The 22,719-nt window shown below is 45.0% G+C and overlaps 2 protein-coding genes across 2 annotated transcripts in view; one reads left to right on the plus strand and one right to left on the minus strand.

Annotated features, from left to right (window-relative positions):
- marchf9 (membrane-associated ring finger (C3HC4) 9) overlaps nt 1–2,651 on the minus strand; it is a 34,233-nt gene extending 31,582 nt beyond the window's left edge. The window contains exon 1 of the mRNA XM_052009365.1: nt 1,930–2,651. Within this exon, the coding sequence (XP_051865325.1) occupies nt 1,930–2,319 (390 nt within the window). The 5' untranslated portion in view covers nt 2,320–2,651. The remainder of the gene's footprint in view (nt 1–1,929) is intronic.
- Nucleotides 1–22,719, plus strand: part of cdk4 (cyclin-dependent kinase 4) — a 73,387-nt gene that overhangs the window by 7,939 nt on the left and 42,729 nt on the right. The window lies entirely within an intron of this gene.

The following is a 22,719-nucleotide window of genomic DNA, read 5'->3' on the forward strand; positions in this document are numbered from 1 at the left end:
TCAACAAAAAGAAATTACAGAAATCCACCATGTGGTCCCTCAAGTCTTCTACACCACTCAATAAGATCACAGCCAATCCTCTACCTCATACATTTTCTCTCTGATCCCCATATCCCCAATTCCCTTAGTGCCTAAAAATATGTCAATTTTGGTTGATATTCAACAATTGAGTATCTAGAGCCCTCTGCTCTGGCTATTTGACCTGGGCCCAACAAGGTATGTCAAACTTGGGTCAGCTCTGAAAATGAAAAGTCCTTGGGTTTGGGTCATATCAGGCCAGGCTAGCTCTTTCTAACCAAATTTTAAAAAACTGTTACTGTTTAATTTTATTATTAGTTGGTGGCATATATGTATGTATTCAGGGGCCCTCTGAATTGGCAGGCAAGAAACTGAGGCTGGGAAGTAGACTTGAGCCAGGCAGACAGGCAAGGGCAGTGCCCACATTGAAGCCCACTTGGTGGAGCTCCGAGCCAGTGCAGTGACCCTTCTAGACCCTCTCTACCCAACCCAGGCCGCTCAGCACCCAACTATATGATCAGGTTCAGGCTGGTTATCAAGAAGTAAATGTCCTCAGGCTCTGGCCAAGTTCAGTTTTTTCAATGGACATGTCAGGTTCAGCTTGACTGTGTTTGGGTTGGTTTCAGGTCAAGTTTTAAATTTTATACCCAAGCAGATCTCTGCTCGGTGCTGAAGAAATGCAAAGGTTCTCAAGTTCTGAGTGAAGGAATTTCTTATTCTCAGTGCTGAGTGAGTGACCCCTTACTCTGAGACAACTCCTCTCCCTTTCCAGTTCCAGACTTTCCACCCATAGGGAAAACAGCCTGTCAATATCCACCCTGTAAAATCCCTTCCAAAATCTTGTGTCTCAATGATATTGCCTCTCAATCTTCTAAACCCCTGTGATTATTGCCCAATCTTCGTTGGTCTCTACTAATACACAACCACTTTATCCCAGAAATCAATCTTGTGAATTTGTATTCAAAGGCCAGTATGTCCTTCCTTACATATGGAGACCAAATCCGCACATAGTCCACCAGGAATGGTCTCACTGAAGCCCTGTACAATTGCAGCAAGATTTTTGGGAAATAAAGGCCAACATACTATTTCCCTTCCATCATAACAGCCTCAAGTGTCTCTCCCCCTTACAACTGGACTCTCCAATCTTCAGCCAACTTTTCCCCTTCATCGCTCCACACACCTTATTCTAGTCATCCCTATAAAGGGGCCTCCCCAACTCTGGTCACATCATTTCTTATTAAAGGCACCCTTAATCTTTCACTTTAGATGCTGTTTAACCTGATGTACAGTTACAACATGCTCTGATTGCAGGCAGGCACCGACTGCATATCTCTGAGTTCAACCTGCTGTCCCTTGAATTTTAATATGTAAACCATAAAAGATACGAATATGGTATTCTTATAAAATGGTGACAGTACAGGTTTAAGAGGCCATTCAGTCCTCCTTCCCTCCTCTACCATTGCTAATCCGCATCTTAAATCCATCTCTTCACCTTTGCTCCATATCCCTTAGTGCCCCCATCCAGTAAAAAAACAATTGAAATTACGTTTTAACATTTTAATTGACTCCCAGCCTCAACAGATTTTTTTGTGGGGGGAAGAGTTCCAAATTCCACCACCCTTTTGTCCATCCTGTCATCAGCCCCGCACTCTAATTTTAATGGTGCCTTCCCTCAAGAAGCGAAGGAATCCTTTAATCATTCCTGGACACCTTAGATAGCCCCTTAGTCTACGCCCGAGGGAATAACATCTCAATACAGATCTGTTACAAATAACCATTTGCAGAAATGCACAAGCTTTGTTATTTCAATCTTCTGTTAACAACTCTGAGCCTTCGATACAGTGGCTATTGCTGAGAATGATAGGAATATGTGAGCAGAATGTGGTATCTCAGCATTTCTTCTCGCTGTACCTGGTCTGGTCCCTGGAAACAGATTCTGCACAGAGGGCTCCTCATCCCACTCTCGCTGCTGCTCAGGGACACGGAGTCCATGCCGGTTTGGAGCGCACCATTCCTCTCCTTGTCGTCGTATCCTCCTCCAGCCCCGGCACCGTTCGACCCGTAACAATCCTCGTCGGCCCGGGACGAGCAATTGGGGAAGGGAGGCCAGCCGCATCCCGATCTGGCCAGCCGTCCTCCTCCTCCTGCTCCCCCTCCCTCTTCTTCTCCTCCTCCCCCCCCTCCTCCCCTTCTCCGGCCCGTCTCCAAATCCTGCTCGCTCCTCTGCATCGCGAAAGATCTCATCAAAACCAGCACCTTCAGGTCATTGCAAACCATGCGGATGTGATACTTGAACATCATTTACATCTGGTGTTTGCACTAAGTCGTATGCAAGAAAAAAAAACAAAAAAACATGTAAAGGAGTCGATTATTGATCGCTGGATAATAAAATATATGCGTCCAAATACAAAACCGGCAGCAGGATTCCCAGATTCCGTGCTGCGTTAGGAAATCGCCGGTGCCATTGTCTCCGCACCTCCCATTGTGTACGACTGTCTAACGGAGAGAAAAAGGACATGGACCGGGACCGCTGCTCATCCGTTGCTCCGCTCGGCTCCGTGCCACCCCCGTCCTCCCTGGCACCAGGGGCCACCCTCTGCTGCTCGCTTGCCACATTCCCGAACCCGCGCACGTCTGCGCCGACCTAAAAGCCCGGACGTGTGCGCGTTTCCAACCAAGCCCTGCCTTTTATCTCCTTGCGACTCTTCCCCCCCCCCCCGCCCCCCGGATTTCTCCCTAAACCCTCCCAAATAAATCACCACCTCAAGCTCAGGCGTCTCTGCCCGACATTTCAACCACCATCCCCACCCCAAGCTCCACACCTCTGCTTCTGGTACTAACATATTATTTTTATTTAAAACATTTATTGTTTCCTCCCCCTCCATTGAGACACCCCCCCCCCCCATCGACTGCGCGTTGACGTCGCCCACGTGTGAATTTCCCGCGCGATCTCAAGTGTCAGTTTCACTGGGGTTTCAGGGTTGGGCCGTATTAGCGATACCTGCATCCCCTGAGTGAAATTTGATTGGCTAGCGAGACCTTTGAATCCCGGGTTTAATCCATTATCATCTGATGTTTTCAGGTTCGCATCTAACTGCAATATTGGGTTTTGGCAATGCAGTGCAATATACCAAAATTAAAAACATAAAATACTGGAAACACTCAGCAGGTCAGGCAGCACCCACGGAGAGAGAAACATCTGGTTCAGTCCGAGACTCTTCGTCAGAACCGGGAAAGAGATAAAATTATTATGAAAACTAACTTGTATTCTCTCTTTCCCGGTTCTGACGAAGGGTCTCCAACCAGAAACGCTAACTCTTTCTCCGCAGATGCTGCTTGACCTGCTGAATGTTTCCAATATTTCCTGTCTTATTTCAAATTTCCAGCATCCATGGGTTTTTAATTCTAATATACCAAAGAAAGGTCTCTCAGACCAAGGGTGTGGTCACCTCTCCCAATATCTTTTTGGGTCAGTGTCTATTTTTGTTTAATTACAACTCTATTAAGCACCTTGAATGTTTTACCATAGTGAAGGTATGGTGCAACCTTACATTTACCGCCAAACCCTAAAGCGTCAATGCAGATTAAGAAATGAGCTTTACTCCCAATCCCTCCAATCTCCCACCAGGTGGAATAAATTAAAACTGGCCCTGGTAATTTGGTGCCTTTTGAGGAAGAAAGGAAGGGAAAAAATACAAAATACAGAATGGTTTTCAAACTGATTAAAAATACACATGTGTCTGTGCCATATTTCACCGCTCCCATTTAGAAGGAAGGAGCAGCTGGATGAAGATTTACAGATGGTGGCCAGTGACACATATTGCAATGCCAAAACTGTCTCACTATCTTTCTCTTCATCACTTAATAAGATAATGGAGGATATGAAAAAAAAGCTATAGACGCTGGAAATTGGAAATAAAAACAGAAAGTGCTGGAAACACCCAGTAGGTCAGGCAGCATCTGTGGAGAGAGAAACAGAGTTTTAAAGTTTCAGGTCAAAAGTCCGTTCAGAATAATGGAGAATAGCTGGTGATGCTTTATTAAACAAAATAACCTAGAGTGACAAGCAGCATTCTATGTGGGTTCTCTTTTACGGAGAAAAGTAGGTTGAGAGGTGACCTAATAGTGTTTTTTAAAACAATGGAAGGTTTTAAGGGTGGATACAAAGAGAACACATCTACTTGTGGAAACTATTTAAAGAGTAGTGAGAATGTAGCACTTGCACCCACACAGAGTGGTTGAAGTGAATTTAACAAGCATATGAAGGAGAAGGAATAGAGGGTCACGCTGATGGATTTGAACGCTCATGAAGAGACTTCAGTGAAGCATAAAAAGTCAGGATGAACTGGCTCGGCCAAATGGCCTGTTTTGATGCCTATATCCTCTATAATCCAATGTAAACAGTGTACCTGCTACCGCACAGTCTGGCAGCTTCTACCAGCAGAGATTATTTGAAAGATTATTTTACCCTAAACATTTTTGCAACGTGTACACAGAGAGCGCATAGTACACATTGGTCGCATAGTACAACTGTTAAAGTGATATAATTAATATTACCTTTGATACTTATATTATTTCCTTCCTTTAATAATGGAAAACAAAAACAAAACAAACATCCAAAATAACTGCCCATTCTCTGTGCATGCCATCTTACCATAAAAGCATCCCTGATACTTGGGATGATCTACCCTCCTGTACCTGTTCCTCTGATACGGAACATCCTCCTCCATCATGATCTCATATGATAAGATAAGATCTTTATTAGTCACATGTACATCGAAACACACAGTGAAATACATCTTTTGCGTAGTGATTTTGGGGGGCAGCCCGCAAGTGTCGCCACGCTTTCGGCGCCAATATAGCATGCCCATAACTTCCTAACCTGTATGTCTTTGGAATGTGGGAGGAAACCGGAGCACCCGGAGGAAACCCACGCAGACATGGGGAGAACATAAAAACTCCTTACAGGCAGTGGCCGGATTTGAACCCAGGTCGCTGGCGCTGTAAAGCATTGTGCTAACCACTATGCTACCGTGCATAACACACTAACATCTGCCAGCTCTGGTATTTATCTGATATAGATTCATCCTCACTCTCTTCAGCCCTTAGCTGTGCCAGGGCAGAACTGTCTCCTTTTGGCCACTTCCAGTTGTCTTCCTGAACCTTTATGCACTTCTGGTTTCACTTGGCCATGAATAATATCTGCATATTCATCTGTGAGTTGCACAGTTGAAGTAATTGCTTGTGTTGAAGCAGTCTTCATGATCCTGTCATTGTGTACCTTTATCAGTGCCATCTGCTGTGCTGTAATGCTTCCAAGTGATGTCTTTGTAGTCCACTTTGATGAAACCCACATAATAGCGCTCTTGATTCTTGATCTAGCGGATGTTCCTTCCACAGAATTGACCTTGTTTGGCACCAGGTACATTGTTTTCATCTGGTACTCTGAATCTGACCCTGACCCTACACAGCTCATCTTGCCCACTCCATGGACTTTAGGTGACCTCTTCATCATTCACCATTTGTAGAAATGATTTTCCAAACCATATGGTGCACACTTTTTCCCAGATGCAAGGCATTTCTTTCTCAGCCACTCATGTTGCCATCCACAATACATGCAACAAACATCCAAGCCACCTTTTATTCTGTCTTTTGTTACATTGGCTACATTTCCTTCCGTTAGCCTTTCAACATTTTTAGCCTTGCTTTGAATAGTTCTGCAGCTTTGCCAGTGTGCAAGTGAGTTTTAGAGTTAACTCTGTCCAGTATAGTAGGTATTCCCTAGGGCTGGACTCTTGGATTCCGCAAATAATCCCGTCTCCTTCAAATCTGCAAAACTTCTATTATCTGCTAACAGTTTTAGCTCCTTTGAGAAAGTGGCAAAGGATTCTCTCTGCTCCTGTTTGCCTATAAAGAACTAGTAATGGTCGACTTTTTCATTTCTAGGCAGATTGCAATGTGCTTGTAATGCATTGAATGCATTCTCCATGGTCTCATTTTGTACAATTCTCTTCCCTTGTTACCAATGAGATACACTAATATCTTAACTTTGGAGACACAAGAGACTGCAGATGCTGGAATCTGGAGCAAAAGATAAACCACTGGAAGATTCCAGCGTGTCTATCTGCATCAATGGAGGCAAAGGGATGGCTGACATTTCTGGTCGAAACCCTGGATCAGGACTGAGTGTGTAGAGAGAAGATAGCCAGTATATAGAAGTGAAGAAAGGGGTGAGACAAAGGCTGGTAGGTGATAGGTTGCAAGAGATAAGAGAGAAGAAAAATTGGCAGATGGAGCTGGGGGGAGGGGTGGGGACAAGAGGGGGAAGGGTAGAGACAGAGGCTGGTAGGTGATAGGTGGAAACAGAAAAGGGAGGGATGATGGGGAGATGGTGCCAGGTAGGAGAGGGGATAGGAAAGGTGAACCAAGGGAGAAGAAACCTTAGTAGATAGTATGTGTGTGATGGGCAGGTGGGGGAGGATGATTAGCCTTGTTAGTGGGGAGCGGGGGGGGGGCAAGCGATGGAAAAGGAGAACAAAGGAAGAGAGATCCTGACTGGACTGGTGGGAGTGGGTTACCTGAAATTGGAAAATTCAATGTTCATACCACTGGGCTTTAGACTACCCAAGCAGAACATGAGGTGCTGTTTTTCTCACCCTGGCAGTGGAGAAGGCCGAAGACAGGCAGGTCAGTGTAGGAATGGGAAGGGGAGTTGAAATAACAGGCAACTGGGCAACTGGAAGCTCAAGATGGCTGTTGCAGGAGTTCTACAAAATGGTCACCTCGTCTACGCTTGGACTCACCAGTGTAGAGGGGGCCACATCGTGAGTACCAAGTGCAATAGACCAGGTTGGAGGAGGTGCATGTGGATCACTCCCTCACCTGGAAAGGTTGTTTGGGTCCCTGGATGGTGATGAGGGAGATCATTGTTGCACCTCCAGGGGATGGTGAAGGGTGGGAGGAAGGAGATGTTGGATTCGACTGTTTTTAGTTAGCTTTTTAACATGTTTAATACACCTCAAGTGGCTGCACAAGGAATGGCTGCTTACTAGCTTATTGGTTTGTCCATCAGGTGAATATGTGGTTTTTTTCATTGGTTGGTTTGGCCACAAGTATCTAAAAGCTTTCCTGTTGTTAGCTAATGAGTATCTCTTATCTCAGGTATAAAAAGTGTTGCTTTTTGTTAATCACACTTGCTCTTCCTCCCCCCTGGCCTGAGCTTTCTTTTGTTCCCTTTGTCTTGGCTCATCAAAGCTGGTGCCATGTGCTCTGTGACTGTTCCTTTGTTTTAAACTTTCCAATAAAACTTTGTGAAGCACCAATTTGTTTTCAACTCATTCCTGGACTCCTGAAAGAACTTGTGGATTTGAAAATAACCGGATCTGACAAAGATGAATGGCCTGGGAGAGAGTGTTCCCTATGGAAAGCAGAAAGAGGGGGAGAGGGGAAGATGTGGCTGGCGGTATGATCCTGTGGAGCTGGTGGAAGTGACAAAGGATGATGTGCTGGATGTGGAGGCTAGTGGGGTGAAAGGAGAGGACCAGGGGAATTCTGTCTCTGTTCTGTCTGGGGAGACAGGGCGTGCGAGCAGATGTGTGGGAAATGGAGGAGATGCGGGTGAGGGCTCCATAAACTACGGCAGAGGAGAAGCCGTGTTTCCTGAAGAAGGAGGACATTTCAGGAGTCCTAGAGTGGAAGGCTCCATCTTGAGAACAGATCCAGTGGGGACGGTGAAACTGAGAGAAGGCGATGGCATCCTGATAGGAGACAGGATGGGAGGAGGTGTAGCCGAGGTAGCTGTGGGAGACCGTAGGTTTATAGTAGATATCGGTGGATAGTTTGTCTCTGAGATGAAGACAGAGAGATCCAGAAAAAGAGAAGTCTCAGAGATAGTCCAGGTGAATTTGAGGGTAGGGTAGAAGTTGGTGGCAAAGATGATAAAATTCATGAGTTCCGCACAAGCGTAGGAAGCAGCACCAATGCAGTCGTTGATGTAACGGAGAAAGAGTTGGGGAAGAGTGCCAGAGTAGGTTCGAAAAAAGGATGTTCCACATAACCAACAAAAAGACAGGCGTAGCTGGGGCGCATGCAAGGGCCTGTGGCTACTTTGATTTGTAGAAAGTGGGAAGAATCAAGAAAGAACTTTCCTCTGTTCTTGTTTATCTGCCAGTTCAATATAGAGTGTAAACTCTTCCCTCTATTTTCCTTATTCTTTTCTTTCCTGGAGATCCAGTGACAGGAGTGTATTTATTTGTTCCATCGTGTACTACCTCATTTGAATCACAGCTCACTGTCTCTCAGCACACATCCATGATCTCAATTGGGAGGGATTCATTATTCTATTCAAACACAGAGTCTAAATTAGATTGTTTCATCAACCAGCAATTCTGACATCATTGTCTCAGTGTCTTTCCCTCATTCACTCACTAAGAAACTAAACTAAGCTAAACTAACAAAATGTTTTATTAAACAAAAGAACTTACAGAGAGACAAGCAGCATTTCTCTGTGTGCCTTTTACTACACTGGCAGGCAGCTCCTCCCCAGTGATAAACAAGAGACGAGAACCTTCAATGCTAAACATTGTTGCAATAATAATAGATATCTGTTGATCACGTTGGACAATGTCTAAAGGGGTGCAGTCTTAATATTACTTAAGCCACATTTGTTACTCAAATTGACTTACTGTATAAACTGACTCAATTAAATACATTGTCCTAGCCTAGCCAGCAGCTAATATAAGTGCAATGCAACCTTGCTATTTCTATTTTAACTCACAACACATATAAAAGACTTTAAGGCCTTATACAACATTCTATCCTCATAACAACTACATTATTTAACAGTCTTTCCAACTGAACAGTACAGAATCAAATGATTAATAATTAGAAAGAGCAATGTGCATTTCTATAGCACTTTTCACTACATATCAGACCCTTCACAACCAATGAAACACGTTTGAAGTGTAGTCACTTGTGATCTTGGATATGTAGTAACAAATCTACACATGTTAAGATCCCACAATCAGCATTGCAATAATGACCAGATAATCATTTTTAGTGGTGTTGGCTGAGGGATAGATATTGTGTCACAGAGTTGTAGGGCAGAGAAATGGGCCCTTCAGCCCACCATATCCATGCCAACTTTTTACCCATCTGCACTAATCTCACTTGCCTGCATTAGGACCGATTCCTTCAACATCTTGACTATTTTAGTGTCTGTCTAAATGTCTCTTAAATGTAGTAATTGTATGGTAGTGCAGTGGTTAGCGTAATGCTATTACAGCGCCAGCGACCCGGGTTCAATTCCGGCCACTGTCTGTAAGGAGTTTGTACATTCTCCCAGTGTGTCTGCGTCGGTTTCTTCTGGGTGCCCCGGTTTCCTCCCACATTCCAAAGACGTACGGGTTAGGAAGTTGCGGGCATGCTATGTTTGCGCTGGAAGCGTGGCGACACTTGTGGGCTGTCCCCCAGAACACTACACAAAAGATGCATTTCACTGTGTGTTTCAATGTACATGTGACTAATAAAGATATCTTATTTCTGGCAGTGAGATCCAGATATCAACTACCCTCTGTATCACAAGATCACAAGACAAGGGAGCAGAAGCAGGCCATTCGGCCCATCGAGTCTGCTCCAAGGAAAGGGAGAATAGAAATGAGGAATGGGGGAAAGAAAGAAAGGAAAAAAAACCTATTCTAATCCCAATTTCCAGCCTTATCCCCATATCCCTTGATATCCTGACTATTTAGATATCTATCTATCTCCTCCTTGAACGCCCCCACTGATCTGGCCTCCACTGCTGTACGTGGCAAGGAGTTCCACAAATTCACCACCCTCTGGCTAAAGAAATTTCTCCTCATCTCTGTTTTGAAACTGTACCCTCTAATTCTAAGATTGTGCCCTCTGGTCCTGGACTCACCCACCAAGGGAAACAGCCTAGCCACATCTACTCTGTCCTTTCCTATCAATATTTTAAATGTCGCTATGAGGTCCCCTCTCATTCTTCTGTACTCCAGTGAGTACAGTCCAAGAGCCGACAAACACTCCTCATACGTAAGCCCTTTCATTCCTGGAATCATCCTCGTAAATCTCCTCTGAACCCTCTCCAACGTCAGCACATCCTTCCTAAGATGTGGGGCCCAAAACTGTGCACAATATTCCAAATGAGGCCTCACTAGTGCCCCGTAGAGCCTCATCAACACTTCCTTACTTTTATACACTATACCTCTCGAAATGAATGCCAACATAGCATTCGCTTTCTTTACCACCGATCCGACCTGGTGGTTAACCTTTAAGGTATCCTGCACGAGTACCCCCAAGTCCCTTTGTATTTCCGTGCTTTGGATGTTCTCTCCTCCAAGATAATAGTCTGCCCGCTTATTTCTGCTTCCAAAGTGTACAACTGCACATTTCTCAACATTGAATCTCATCTGCCATTTCCTTGCCCATTCTCCTAAACTGTCTAGGTCCCTCTGCAACCTTCCTATCTCTTCAATACTCCCTACTCCTCCCCCTATCTTGGTGTCATCCGCAAACTTAGCCACGAAACCATTTATTCCATCATCCAAATCATTAATGTATAAAAACCTTTTCCCTCAGATCCCCTTTAAAACTCCTTCCTCTCACCTATGCCCTCTTGTTTTTGATACTCCTACCATGAGAAAACAATTCTGACTCTCTACCCTATCTTTGCCTCTTATACATTTACATACCTCTATCAGGTCCACCCCCTCAGCCTCCTTTGCTCCAGGGAACACAAGCCCAGCCTATCCAATCTTTCCCCATAATGAAAGTCCTCCAATCAAAACCTAATCTACATACAACCATCCTCGCTGTCCACAACACCACTAATTTTCACGTCATCCGAGAACTTACTAATCATACTTCCTGCCTTCCTCTATTCACATCCAAGTTGTTAACATATATCACAAAAAGCAAAGGTCCCAGCACCGACCCCGTGGTACACCACTGATCACAGACTTCCAATCAGAAAAGCATCTATCCACCAATCCCCTCTACTTCCTATCACCAAGCCAATTTTGGATCCAATTAGCCAGTTTACCTTGGATCCCATGTGCCTTAACCTTCTGGATCTACATATCATACAGAACCTTGTCAAATGCCTTACTACCATCCATATTAACAATGTCTACTGCCCTGCCTACATCAATCTTCTTAGTTACCTCCTCAAAAATCTCAATCAAATTGGTGAGACAGGATTTCCTCTGTACAAAGCCATAATGATTATCCCCGATCAGTCCCTGCCTTTCTAAATGTATATAAATCCTATCCTTTAGAATACTAGCCAATAATTTGCCTACCACTGATGTAAGAATCACCAACCTGTAGTTACCTAGCTTATCCCAACTGCCCTTCTTAAATAAAGGAACAACATTAGCTATTCTCACAGGACACTGGGGAGAACGCTGATAAGTGGGAGGCGTCTAAAAGAGAGATAGAGTTCAGAGTCAGAATATCCCTGTAAGGGTAGGAGGCAAAGGTGGTAAATTTAAGGCACCCCAGTTGACAGGATCTTGAAGGGTTAATCAAGGCAAAGAAGGAAGCATCTGTTAGGTATAGGAAATTGGAATAGAACCAATCACTTGAGGTTTATAGAGTATATAGGAGAGAAGAAATTAGGAGGGCAAAAAAAGGGCCATGAAAGTGACCTTAGCAAGGAGGATTAAGGAGAATCCTAAAACCTTTTATAAATATATTAGAAGCAAGAGGGTAGCTAAGGAAGGAATATAATACGTCCCCTCAGCCCAAGGCATTGAGTATCAGAGTTGGGACATCATGTTGCAGTTGTACAAAACATTGGTCAGGCCACACTTGGAGTATTGTGTACCATTCTGGTTGCCACACCACAGGAAAGATGTGTTGGCAATAGAGAGAGTGCAGAAGAGATTCACCAGGATGTTGCCTGGAATCTAGGGCTATAGTTATAAGGAGAGATTGGATAGACTGGGACTTGAATTGGTACTTGGGGGCAAAGGGGTGACTTTATAGAGGTTTATACAATTATGAGGGTCTAGGATAGGTAGTTAGAATCTTTTTCTCAGGGTCAGGGAGTCTAGAACTAGAGGGCACAGGTTTAAGGTGAGGGGAGAAATTTAAAGGAGATCTGAGGCGCAAGTTTTTCACACAGAGGGTGGTGGGTATATGAAACGATAAGGAGGAGAGGAGGTAGTGGAGGGAGATACAATTACAACGGTTAAAAGACTTTTGAACAGGTACTTGCATAGAAAGGGCATAATGGGATATAGGAATGTGGGCAAATGAGAATAGTGTAGATAGGCACCACAGTCAGCGTGGACGAGGTGGGCTGAGAGGGCCCATTTCTGTGCTGTACGTGTCTGTGATTCTATTAACTCCTCTGCTGTTCTTCAGAATGATGTCATGAAACATTTTATGTCCACCTGAAAGAATAGATAGGACCTCGGTTTAATGTCTCATCAGAAAGATAGCATTTCTGACCACACTCCATGAGAATACCTGAAAGGATAGTAGAAACAAAAACCATCACCAAATAGTACCTGCATGTGTACATGAAGAACTGTCATCTGCAGGACTGCAGGCCCAATGCAGGAAGGTGGGATTAGGTTGGAGAGCCTTTTTTTTCGAGCAGCATGGTCACAATAGGCCAAGTATCTTGTAAACTTCCTACAATTTTATGTATCTGTAACCTGATACAAACTGAGTGTGCTACCAACTGCGCTGTTACTCAGTTGGTGAGAATGAACCAGAGGTTAAATCCTCTGAAGTAAAAGGTTGCACTTTTTCCTTCAGGATTCATATAGCTATTGAGACCAAGGCAGGATGGTCAGTTGAAAGTTTCAAGAGCAAGTCATAGAGTCATAGCGCAATATAGCATGGAAACAGGCCCTTTGGCCCAGCTGGTCCATGCTGACCAAGCTGCCCATCTAAGCTAGTTCCATTTGCCAGCGTTTGGCTCATATCCTTCTAAACCTTTCCTATCCATGTACCTCCTTCTAAACCTGTTCCATCCATGTACCTTCTTGTTCAGTTTGTTGTGGAGTCAGGGTAATGGAACCAAGGGTGCTGATGGAATTCAGACAAAGAACAGCTGGTGTGAGGGGCTGAAAGGCTAATGTTGCAACAACAAAATCAGCTAGGTCTAACGCAGCTTTTGCTAATAATGCCATTCAATCCCCACTGTTAGTCTTGTAGTCTTGATTACAAGGTTTTTTCTATTTGTTGATGAGATATGGCCATCAGTGGCAAAGGGCTGTTAAGAGTTGACTACATTTATGGTTTGGAGTCATACTAAGGCCAGACTGAGTAAGGTCCTTAACTTCACTGCAGATTTTCTTTCCTAAAGAACATTGGTAAAACAAATAGGTTTTTACAGCAATCCACTGATCATTACTGAAACTACCTTTTTTAAAAATAAATCCATATGTATTCAATGGATTTCCCTGGCTGTTGCAGTGGGTTTTGAAGTACCTCTGGATACTTGCCCTGTAACTTAATCAATGACACACCCATAATACTGGGTGCTGGTGTTAACTCTAAAGTTCAAATACCAGCAATATAAGAGATGCTTTTGTTTAGGAAAATGTGCTCCCAGCACAGAGTTTTAGATGAGAAATATGGGCTGGCTCTTCCCACAATATTCTATCCACTAAAACTGCCCCTCTGAAGACTTACTGCTCAACTGGCAGGTTGTTCAGGGAAATCTGTCATCAGCTTTCAAATCAGATTTGATATCTGCAAGTATCTGCTGCAAACTCAGGTTTCCAACTAAATTTTGAGGAGTTACAAAGATGTAATTGTTTGACTGCTTTATTCAAACAGTTCAATCTCTCATTGACTCCACTGAAATGTTGTCCTTCTTTATGGGTTTCCCTCAACATCTAGGTAACACTATATGGACATGTAAATGTTGTCATCATCGGGGCTCATCTTGACTCAGTGAACTTGCATGTCCAGTAAATCTCCGATAATCCAACATCCTTGGGGTTTGGGTAGTGCCGAACTAGTAGATTTTCTGGACTATTGGATGTTTCACCTATTAAAACCCTAACACATTTTTATTTCACTTTTTTGACATGTTATATTGTAGTATAATAAATTTTCCAGTAAATCTGGCAAACCTATCCATGTTGTTGTTCTGGACTTGACCCCAACTCATGCCGCACCCCCAGCCCACAGTCTGGATCCTATTCCCGGCTGCTTCCTAGACCTCTGGCTCTGGCTGCATATCCTACTTGCAACTCTGGCTCACATTCTAGACTGAGCCAGATGCCGTACCATCAGAATTTCCAAACAAGTGGATGCTGGATTATTAGAGATTTACTGTACCATAGAAGGGTGATCCATTATTGCCCCTATCACACTATGACTTCAAGGCAAAATTATTCCTGTTAGAAAGATACTGCATTTTTGCAGTGCCTTCCCAACTTCTGGACATCCCAAAACCCATTTCAATCAATAAGTTACTTTGGCAGTGTAGTAAGATAAGAAATGTGGCATCCATCTTGTACACAGAAAGCTCCCATAAATGGCAGCTGAGATATTTAAATCCAAGCAATTAAATACTTCTGGAATAAGAAAGCTTGTCTCAGTAATGGTGGCCATGAATCTACCATCTGGGTCACAAATGCCCTTCACAGAAGGAAATCTGCCATCTGTACCTGGTTTGGCCTAATTGTGACTCCAGTCCCATTAGTGTGATTGACTCTTAACTGCTTTATGAAATGGTCAATCAAACCACTCAGCTAAAGGCTATTTAGGGATGAGCAACAAATACTGGTCTTGTCAATGATTCCCACATGCTGTGAAGGAATAAGAAATGAATGAGATAAATGATCAGATTATCTATTTTTATAAACCCGCACCCACATCTCTGCCATTTCCCGCACCTCTGCTCTCACCCCCGCCCCTCCTAGACCCAACAGGGACAGGGTCCCCCTTGTCCTCACATTTCATCACACCAGTATACGTATCCAGATTATGTCACTCATCCATTTTTATCATGTTGTTTCAGAGATAAGTGTTGGATACTGTGGAGAACTCCTCTGTTCTTTTTCCAAACTGTGGTCATGACATCTTTACCTCCATTTGAGAGGGAAGCTAAGACCTTGAATTAGCGTCTCATTTGAGAAGCGGCACTTTCAACAATTCCTTTGCACTTGTCAGAGAACACCTGAAGTGACAGATAATATGGGCTCCAGGCTGCACTAGAAACACAAAGCAGAATGGCAGCTTTAAGTTCCATTCTTCTATGCACTTCAAATCAACATTCCCTTCAATTACCAAGTGAGGAAGTTGCTCAAATTCCTCTGCAACCGAAAGTAAAAGAGATCCATCTTCTGTATAACTATAACTCCACAGCACAAAGGAGCTCATGTTCAATAGACCAACTATGTGAGGCATTTCACTTTGGGCCGGCATGTATCCTTGAGAGTGTTCGTATTGATCTAGCCTCATTTTAGAGTTAGACGATCTGAAATCCAGAGACCCAGCCACCAGGGTGAGCAGCTGATCAAGATCTTTCCTCAGTCTATCCAAGGGTTTGTGTGTCAACAGATCTCTGACCTGTGGGACATGTGGTGGTGCTCCTGGAATGCATTGAAGAGCAGCTGACTTTGAATGCCAAGCCTTGCCATTGAATTCTGTTGCCAATGCTTCCAGATCCCACAATGTTTTGGAAAATTGGAGTCACGTCCACACCCGTCCCCTTCTCTATCAGGCCCCAGGAGCAATGTCATTTTCGCCCAATGGTCGATTGACAATTGGATCTTATTTTGGCAACCCCTGGTCTTTTTCAGGAAACCTCACAGTTCCCTAATGGGGATGTGGAAAGACTTGGTAGGACGCAGAGGGGTGTCCACCACCTTAGTGGAGATGGACACTAAATCATCCCCTGCATCCCATATCGAGTCCCATTCTCTGGTTGTTGGTCCCAGTAGCAAACACTGTGATGAGCGACTTGGCCACACCGGCTGGCACCCCCTATGCCACGGTCCTACCTCGAGGATCTGTGGCAGCAGAGTCCTCCCTGAGTCCTCTGGTGGATTCAGGTCTATGGGCAGCGCCGGGCCAGAACTCCTCCCCACCCCAACTGGCAGGCCAAAAGGCAGCGCCTCCTTTCCCGGTGCTAGAAATCCAGCAGGATCCAAGTCCTGAGGTAGAGAGGGACAACTCTCCCCTGCCCGCGATCACTTGTAGACCCAGCAGAAGGGGAACCACGTCCAAAATTTACACTATCTGCTGGAGCAGGCGGTTCCCAGTATTGGCCTCAAGTGGGAGGGCCTGATCTTTGCTGATCATGACCTCCTCCCTGTCTGCAATGCCCAACCCAGCAATGAAAAGAGACACAGCACTGAGAGCACCCAAAACCCCCTCCAATCGCAAGCACCCTTTACTCAATCCTGTGGGAGGGGTTAGCATTATCAGGGATTCATCTTGCTCAGACTGCTCCTCAGTGCCTGAAGATTAGTCTTCCTCCAGGCCTTCCTTCCACCCGGATGATCCCTCACCTCCTTACCAGCCTCTGGCTCCATCCTTGTTCACTTTCAGCATGGACTGAGGTGAGGGGACAGCAGTACCGCCCTGGTGGCCAGGAAGTTGGGACAGTTCTTTCGAATGTGCCCCACCTCATTGCAGTCATGGCACTGTACGCCATCTTAGGTCCAGAAGAGACTGTCCTCCTCCAGTGTCAGCTGTACAAAAAGCTGATGGCAGAAGGAGAAAACATGTCAGAAGCTGTTCTCCCAAAGACTGAGCATGACAGAAGTCATCTCTGACCTCACACCTCCCCCAGATGATGCAAGTGGGGGAGGTGGAGCTGATTAGGTGTAAAGGGCAGGACATTAGACAGAATAACCCACTGAGCAAAGGCCTTCAGTGGGACCTGTGACAGGATGGTCCCATCCCTGGGGAACTCCATGTTGAGCTGTGATTGGTCGAAAAAGTGATGGAATTGCATAGAATTTGTGGTGGATCTCCAGTAGGGGGAAATGTCTTCACCCCAATCAACTGAAAACTGCCTCAGCCTTTCCAAAGTTCAAGCTTTGAGAAATTTTTTTCACCCAGGCAGCTCCAACTAACCTAAGGAGGGAGTTTAATGTCTGAAGGATGGAAACACAGTACAACCTCCCTGTGGAACTAGCAGCCCCAACCCTGTTATGTTCCAGCCTCTTCTGCCTCTCCCAACAGTCTAACTGCACACAGACACCAACCTTGTAATATGTGAAAGATGATTTTCTTCCTTTTGAGGAATAAAAGCTCTTGGTCTTTCCCACCAGCAAAGGTTGCTGGAATCAGGTCTCTGTTTGTCTCTCTCCAGCTCTCCAAGCTGCTGTCTGCAACAGACTGAACTGCAGCAGCTTGCCCTACTGTTCAGAGTGCTCAGGTGCCTCCAATTCCCAGTCAGCCCAGTGCTCTCCCTGCCTTGGGAGTGTTTAATGGGCCAGTGTAAAGGGAGCTTTACTCTGTGTCTAACCATATGGTAACTGTCCAGGGAGTGTTTTATGCTGACACCAGTACAGAAAATGGAATTCAGATCTATCATACTCATGCCAACAAGCACAGAACTTCAGCATAAATACTGAGGAAAAGAGGCTTTCATTCCTGGGTGGGGTGGCCTTGAAATGACTCTTCATACTCTGCAAGAGTTTGAAATTAATTTGTTCACCTAAATGCAGTGATTTGTTTACCCACTGAGAGCCAAATTTGGGCCTGTTCTTTGCTGTGAACCCGACCTCCCGAGTTGCACTGTGAGTGAGAATTCCACTCACATTTCAGTTTGGATCTCACTGTGGTGATGGAAGGAGAATTTTATCTTCTGTTAAAAGTGATTGGATCTCAGAGGTCCATTGTACTACTGCCAGAGGATTCTGAAAGATGTCCTAACTCCCAAGCTAATATTACCCAGGAGGTTGGGATGATGCTTCTCCATAGCTCCAGGATGCTTTATTTTCAGATTACCTTCTCTCAGGTGGTAGCAAAGGAACCTAAACTCAAAGGTTAGGATAGAAGATATCTTTCCATTATAAAGGGTTAGTTGGGTATGTTACCATTAGTGATTCTGACCCCAATTCTATAACAATACTTAAGGAAGAGTTGGAGGAAGAACAATATTTGAATGAAATACAGTAATGATCCCCATGAAATGACTGGATTGCTGTAAAAACCTATCTGGTTTACCAATATTCTTTAGGGAAAGAAATCTACAATGTAGGAAAGGGCCTTATTCAGTCTGTCCTTAATATGACTCCAGACCATAAACGTAGTCAACTCCTAACAGCCCTTTGCCACTGCTGTCCATATCTCAGGATGATTTTTTTTTGATTACCTACTCTCAGGTGGTAGCAAAGGAACTTAAACTCAAAGTTTAAAGATTAGAATATAAGGTATATGTCCACTAGAAAGGCTTAGTTGGTCATGTTACCATTGGTGCTTCTGACTCCAATTCTATCACAATATTTAAGGGAAGAATTAGAGACAGAACAATATTTTAATGAAATGCAAGGAATGCAGAGTTCAGACCAGGACATCATAAAGGCAGGGCAGTTTTAATGGGGGATTTTAGCTTTCATTGGGATCAGCAGACCAACTTATGTCTGAAAGGTATTTGAATTTCTGGAGGATGTTCAGGAAAGTTTACTCGTTGATGTGTCCCAGAAACAACAAGGGGACAGGCTGCATTAGGTTTAATATGGAGCAATGATAGACTTAGTTAACAACCTAACAGGAAACATTTGTCTAATAGGGATCATTATAAGATCAAATTCAATACTGTGGCTCAAAGAGAGAAATGCAAAACAGCTACTAACATTCTAGATTTTACTAGAACTGTTTTGAGGAGGAGGGATTTCAGCTACAAAGTGAGATTGGAGAAACTGAAGGAGGGGATTCTTCTTGTAGCAAAGAAAGTTGAGAGATTTGACGATGGAGGTATATAAGATCATGAAAGGATTATACAGGAGAAATAGAGAGAGGTTATTCCCATTAGGATGAAAAACATTATGATGCTGGAGGAACTTAGCAGGCCAGGCAGCATCTGTGGAGAAAAGCAGGCAGTCAATGTTTCGGGTCAGGACCCTCTTTCAGGACTGAAGATAGGAATAGGGGAAGCCCAATATATAGGAGGGAAAAGCAGAGCAGTGATAGGTGGACAAAAGAGGGGAGGTGGGGTGGGCACAGGGCGGTGATAGGTAGATGCAGGTAAGAGATAGTGATAGGCAGGTGCGGGGGGAGAAGGGGAGAGCAGATCCACCGGGCGATGGGTCAAAGGTAAGAAGGAAAAAAGTGGGGTAGAAAAAAAAGAGAGAGGCTAGGAAAGGGAAGAAAAGAAGAGGCATAGTTTGGGGGGGGTTGTGGGGGGTGGGGTTGTGGGGATTACTTAAAGTGGGAGAATTCAGTGCTCATGCCGTTAGGCTACAAGGTTCCCAGACAGAAAATGAGGTGCTGTTCCTCCAGTTTGCCCTTGGACTTCTCCTGGCAGCGGAGGAGGCCGAGGACTAACATATCAGTGACAGTGTGGGAGGTGGAGTTGAAGCAACGGGGGGATGCAGATCGTGGTTACAGACAGAGCGCAGGTGTTCCGCGAAACGGTCACCTAGTCTGCGTTTAGTCTCACCGATGTAGAGGACGCCACACTTGGAGCACCGAATGCAGTAGATGATATTAGGGGAGGTGCAGGTAAATCTCTGCCTCACCTGAAAGGACTGTTTGGGTCCCTGGGTGGAGGTGGTGTAGGGGCAGGTGTTACACCCATGGCGGGGGCAAGGGAAAGTCCCCGGGGTGGGAGCAGTCCCTACGAAAGGCTGAAAGGGGTGGGGAAAGGAAGATATGCCTGGTGGTGGGATCCCATTGGAGACGGCAGAAGTGGCAGAGAGTGATACAAAGGCTGGTGGGATGAAATGTGAGGACAAGGCGGACCCTATCCCTGTTGGGTCTGGGAGGGACGGGGGTGAGAGCAGTGGTGCGGGAAATGGCAGAGGTGCAGGTACGAGCTCTCTCGACCACAGTAGGAGGGAAGCTACGGTTAGTAAAGAAGTTGGACACCTCTGATGTCCTGGAGTGGAAAGCCTCATCATGGGAGCAGATGCGGCGGAGGCAGAGAAATTGAGAGAAAGGGATACTGTCCTTGCAAGAGATAAGATGAGAGGAGCTGTAATCGTGGCCTTTTCCTCTCCTCCCCTCATGGGCACCTGCCTCCATACCTTTGACCCATCCCCTGGTGGATCTGCTCTCCCCTCCTCCCCTGCATCTGTTTATCACCATCTCTTACCTGCATCTACCTATCACCACCCTGTGCCCATCCCGCCTCCCCTCTTTTGTCCACTTATCACTGTTCTGCTTTTCCCCCCCTATATATTGGGCTTCCCCTTTTCCTATCTTCAGTCCTGAAGAAGGGTCCTGATCCGAAATGTTGACCATCTGCTTTTCTCCACGGATGCTGCCTGGCCTCCAGCATCTTATTGTTTTTTCATCTAGATTCCAGCACCTGCAGTCCTTTGTTTCTCTATTCCCATTAGGAGGTGATTGAAGAACTAGGGGATACAAATGTAATGTGATGAACAAAAGATACAATGGAGATGTGAAGAGTCACTTTCTTGATTCAGAGAGTGCTTATTGATGTGGAACTCACTAGCTCTAAGGGGTGAAAATCAAAAAAATAACTGCAGATGTTGGAAATCTGAAATAGAAACAGAAAGTGTAAGAAACAGCTGGTCAGAGAAACAGTTAACATTTCAGGTCTTAGACCCTTCATCAAACTGGGAAAGAGAGAAAACAAGTTAGTTTTCAGTAGCAGAGAAGGTGAGGGAGGGATGGATGGGACAAAGGGAATATTCTGATAGGATGAAACCAAATGACTTAATGTGGCAGTAGAAGCCCATTGTACTTTTTTGTCTGTGTAATGTGTTGCACACAGCAGCAATTCACTTCTTCCAATTTAGTGCACTGCATTCAGTCTCCTCTACACTGGAGAAACCACACACAGGTTGGGTGATCACCTTGCAGAGCATCTGCATTCAGTCTGCAGGGATGACCCAGAGCTTCCTGCTGCCCGCCACTTTAATTCCCCATCCCACTCCTGCTCATGACCTATCTGTCTGTGGCCTCCTGCAAGGGGCCCAATGCAAGCTTGAGGAATATCACCTCAACTTCTACCTGGGCACATTGCAGCTTTCTGGACAATATTGAATTCTCCGACTTTAGGTAACTCGCTCTTTCTTTCTTTCTGTATCTGAACTGGCTATTTCTGCCTGTCACCATCTTGGATCAGTTTTTCCTCTTTCTACTAGTATAGTCTGGCCTGCTGGACAGTCCCACAACCTTGCTATTGGCAACACATAACACAGACAAAGCAGCATAATGGGCTTCAAACTGCCATATTAAGTCATTTGGTTTCACCCCATCAGAGATTCCATCCATCCCTCCCCCACGTTCTCTGCTACTGAAAACTAACTTGTTTTCTTTGTTTCCTAATTCTGACAAAGAAACATTACCTGAAATGTTAACTGTTTCTCCTTCCACAGATGTTGCCTGACTTACCAAGTGTTTCCAGCATTTTTTGTTTGCAACCTCTAAGAGGTGATGGACACAGTTAATCAGGGCTTTCCAAAGGGAATTAGAAAGGCACTAGAGGTAAAATAACTTGCATAGCTATAGAAACAGAAAGTAGGAGCAGCAGTAGGCCATTTAGCACTTTGAGCCTGCTTTGCCATTCAATACGATCATGGCTGATCCTTTATCTCAATTCAGTATAACCACTCTCTCCCCATAGTCCTTGATGCCCTTTGTGTCTATCGACTTTCTTCTTAAATATAGGAGAGACACAAAGGACTGCAGATGCTGGAATTTAGATGAAAAACACGATGATGCTGGAGGAACTCAGCAGGCCAGGCAGCATCCGTGGAGAAGAGCAGGCGGTCAACGTTTCGGGTCAGGACCCTTCTTCAGGACTGAAGATAGGAAAAGGGGAAGCCCAATATATAAGAGGGAAAAGCACAGCAGTGATAGGTGGACAAAAGAGGGGAGGCGGGGTGGGCACAGGGTAGACGCAGGTAAGAGATAGTGATGGGCAGGCGCAGGGGGAGGAGGGGAGAGCAGATCCACTGGGGGGACAGGTCAAAGATAAGGAGGAAAAAAGGGGGGTAGAAAAAAGATAGGTTAGGAAAGGAAAGAAGAGGCATGATTGGGGGGGGGGGTTGTGGGGGGTGGCGTGCGCGGGGTTGTGGGGATTACTTAAAGTGGGAGAATTCAATGTTCATGCTGCTAGGCTGCAAGGTTCCAAGACGGAAAATGAGGTGCTGTTCCTCGAGTTTGCGCTTGGGTTTCTCCTGGCAGTGGAGGAGGCCGAGGACTGTCATATCAGTGATAGTGTGGGAGGGGGAGTTGAAGTGACCGGCAACAGGGAGATGTAGATCGCGGTTACAGCCAGAGTGCAAGTGTTCTGTGAAATGGTCACTTAGTCTGTGTTTGGTCTTGCCAATGTAGAGGAGGCCACTTTATATTTTGAAATATATTCTGTGACTTGGCCTTCTCTGCCTTCTGTGATAGAGAATTCCGCATGTTCACCACCCTTTGAGTGAAGAAATTTCTCTTCATCTTGCCCGAAATGTGTTACCCCAAGAATGTGGCCCCTTGTTCTACACCACTCAGCCAGGCCAAACATCTTTCCTGCATCCAGTCTGTCAATTCCTGTCAGAATTTTATATGTTT

Source organism: Pristis pectinata, chromosome X, assembly GCF_009764475.1.
Source record: "Pristis pectinata isolate sPriPec2 chromosome X, sPriPec2.1.pri, whole genome shotgun sequence".
Taxonomy (NCBI): Eukaryota; Metazoa; Chordata; class Chondrichthyes; order Rhinopristiformes; family Pristidae; genus Pristis; species Pristis pectinata.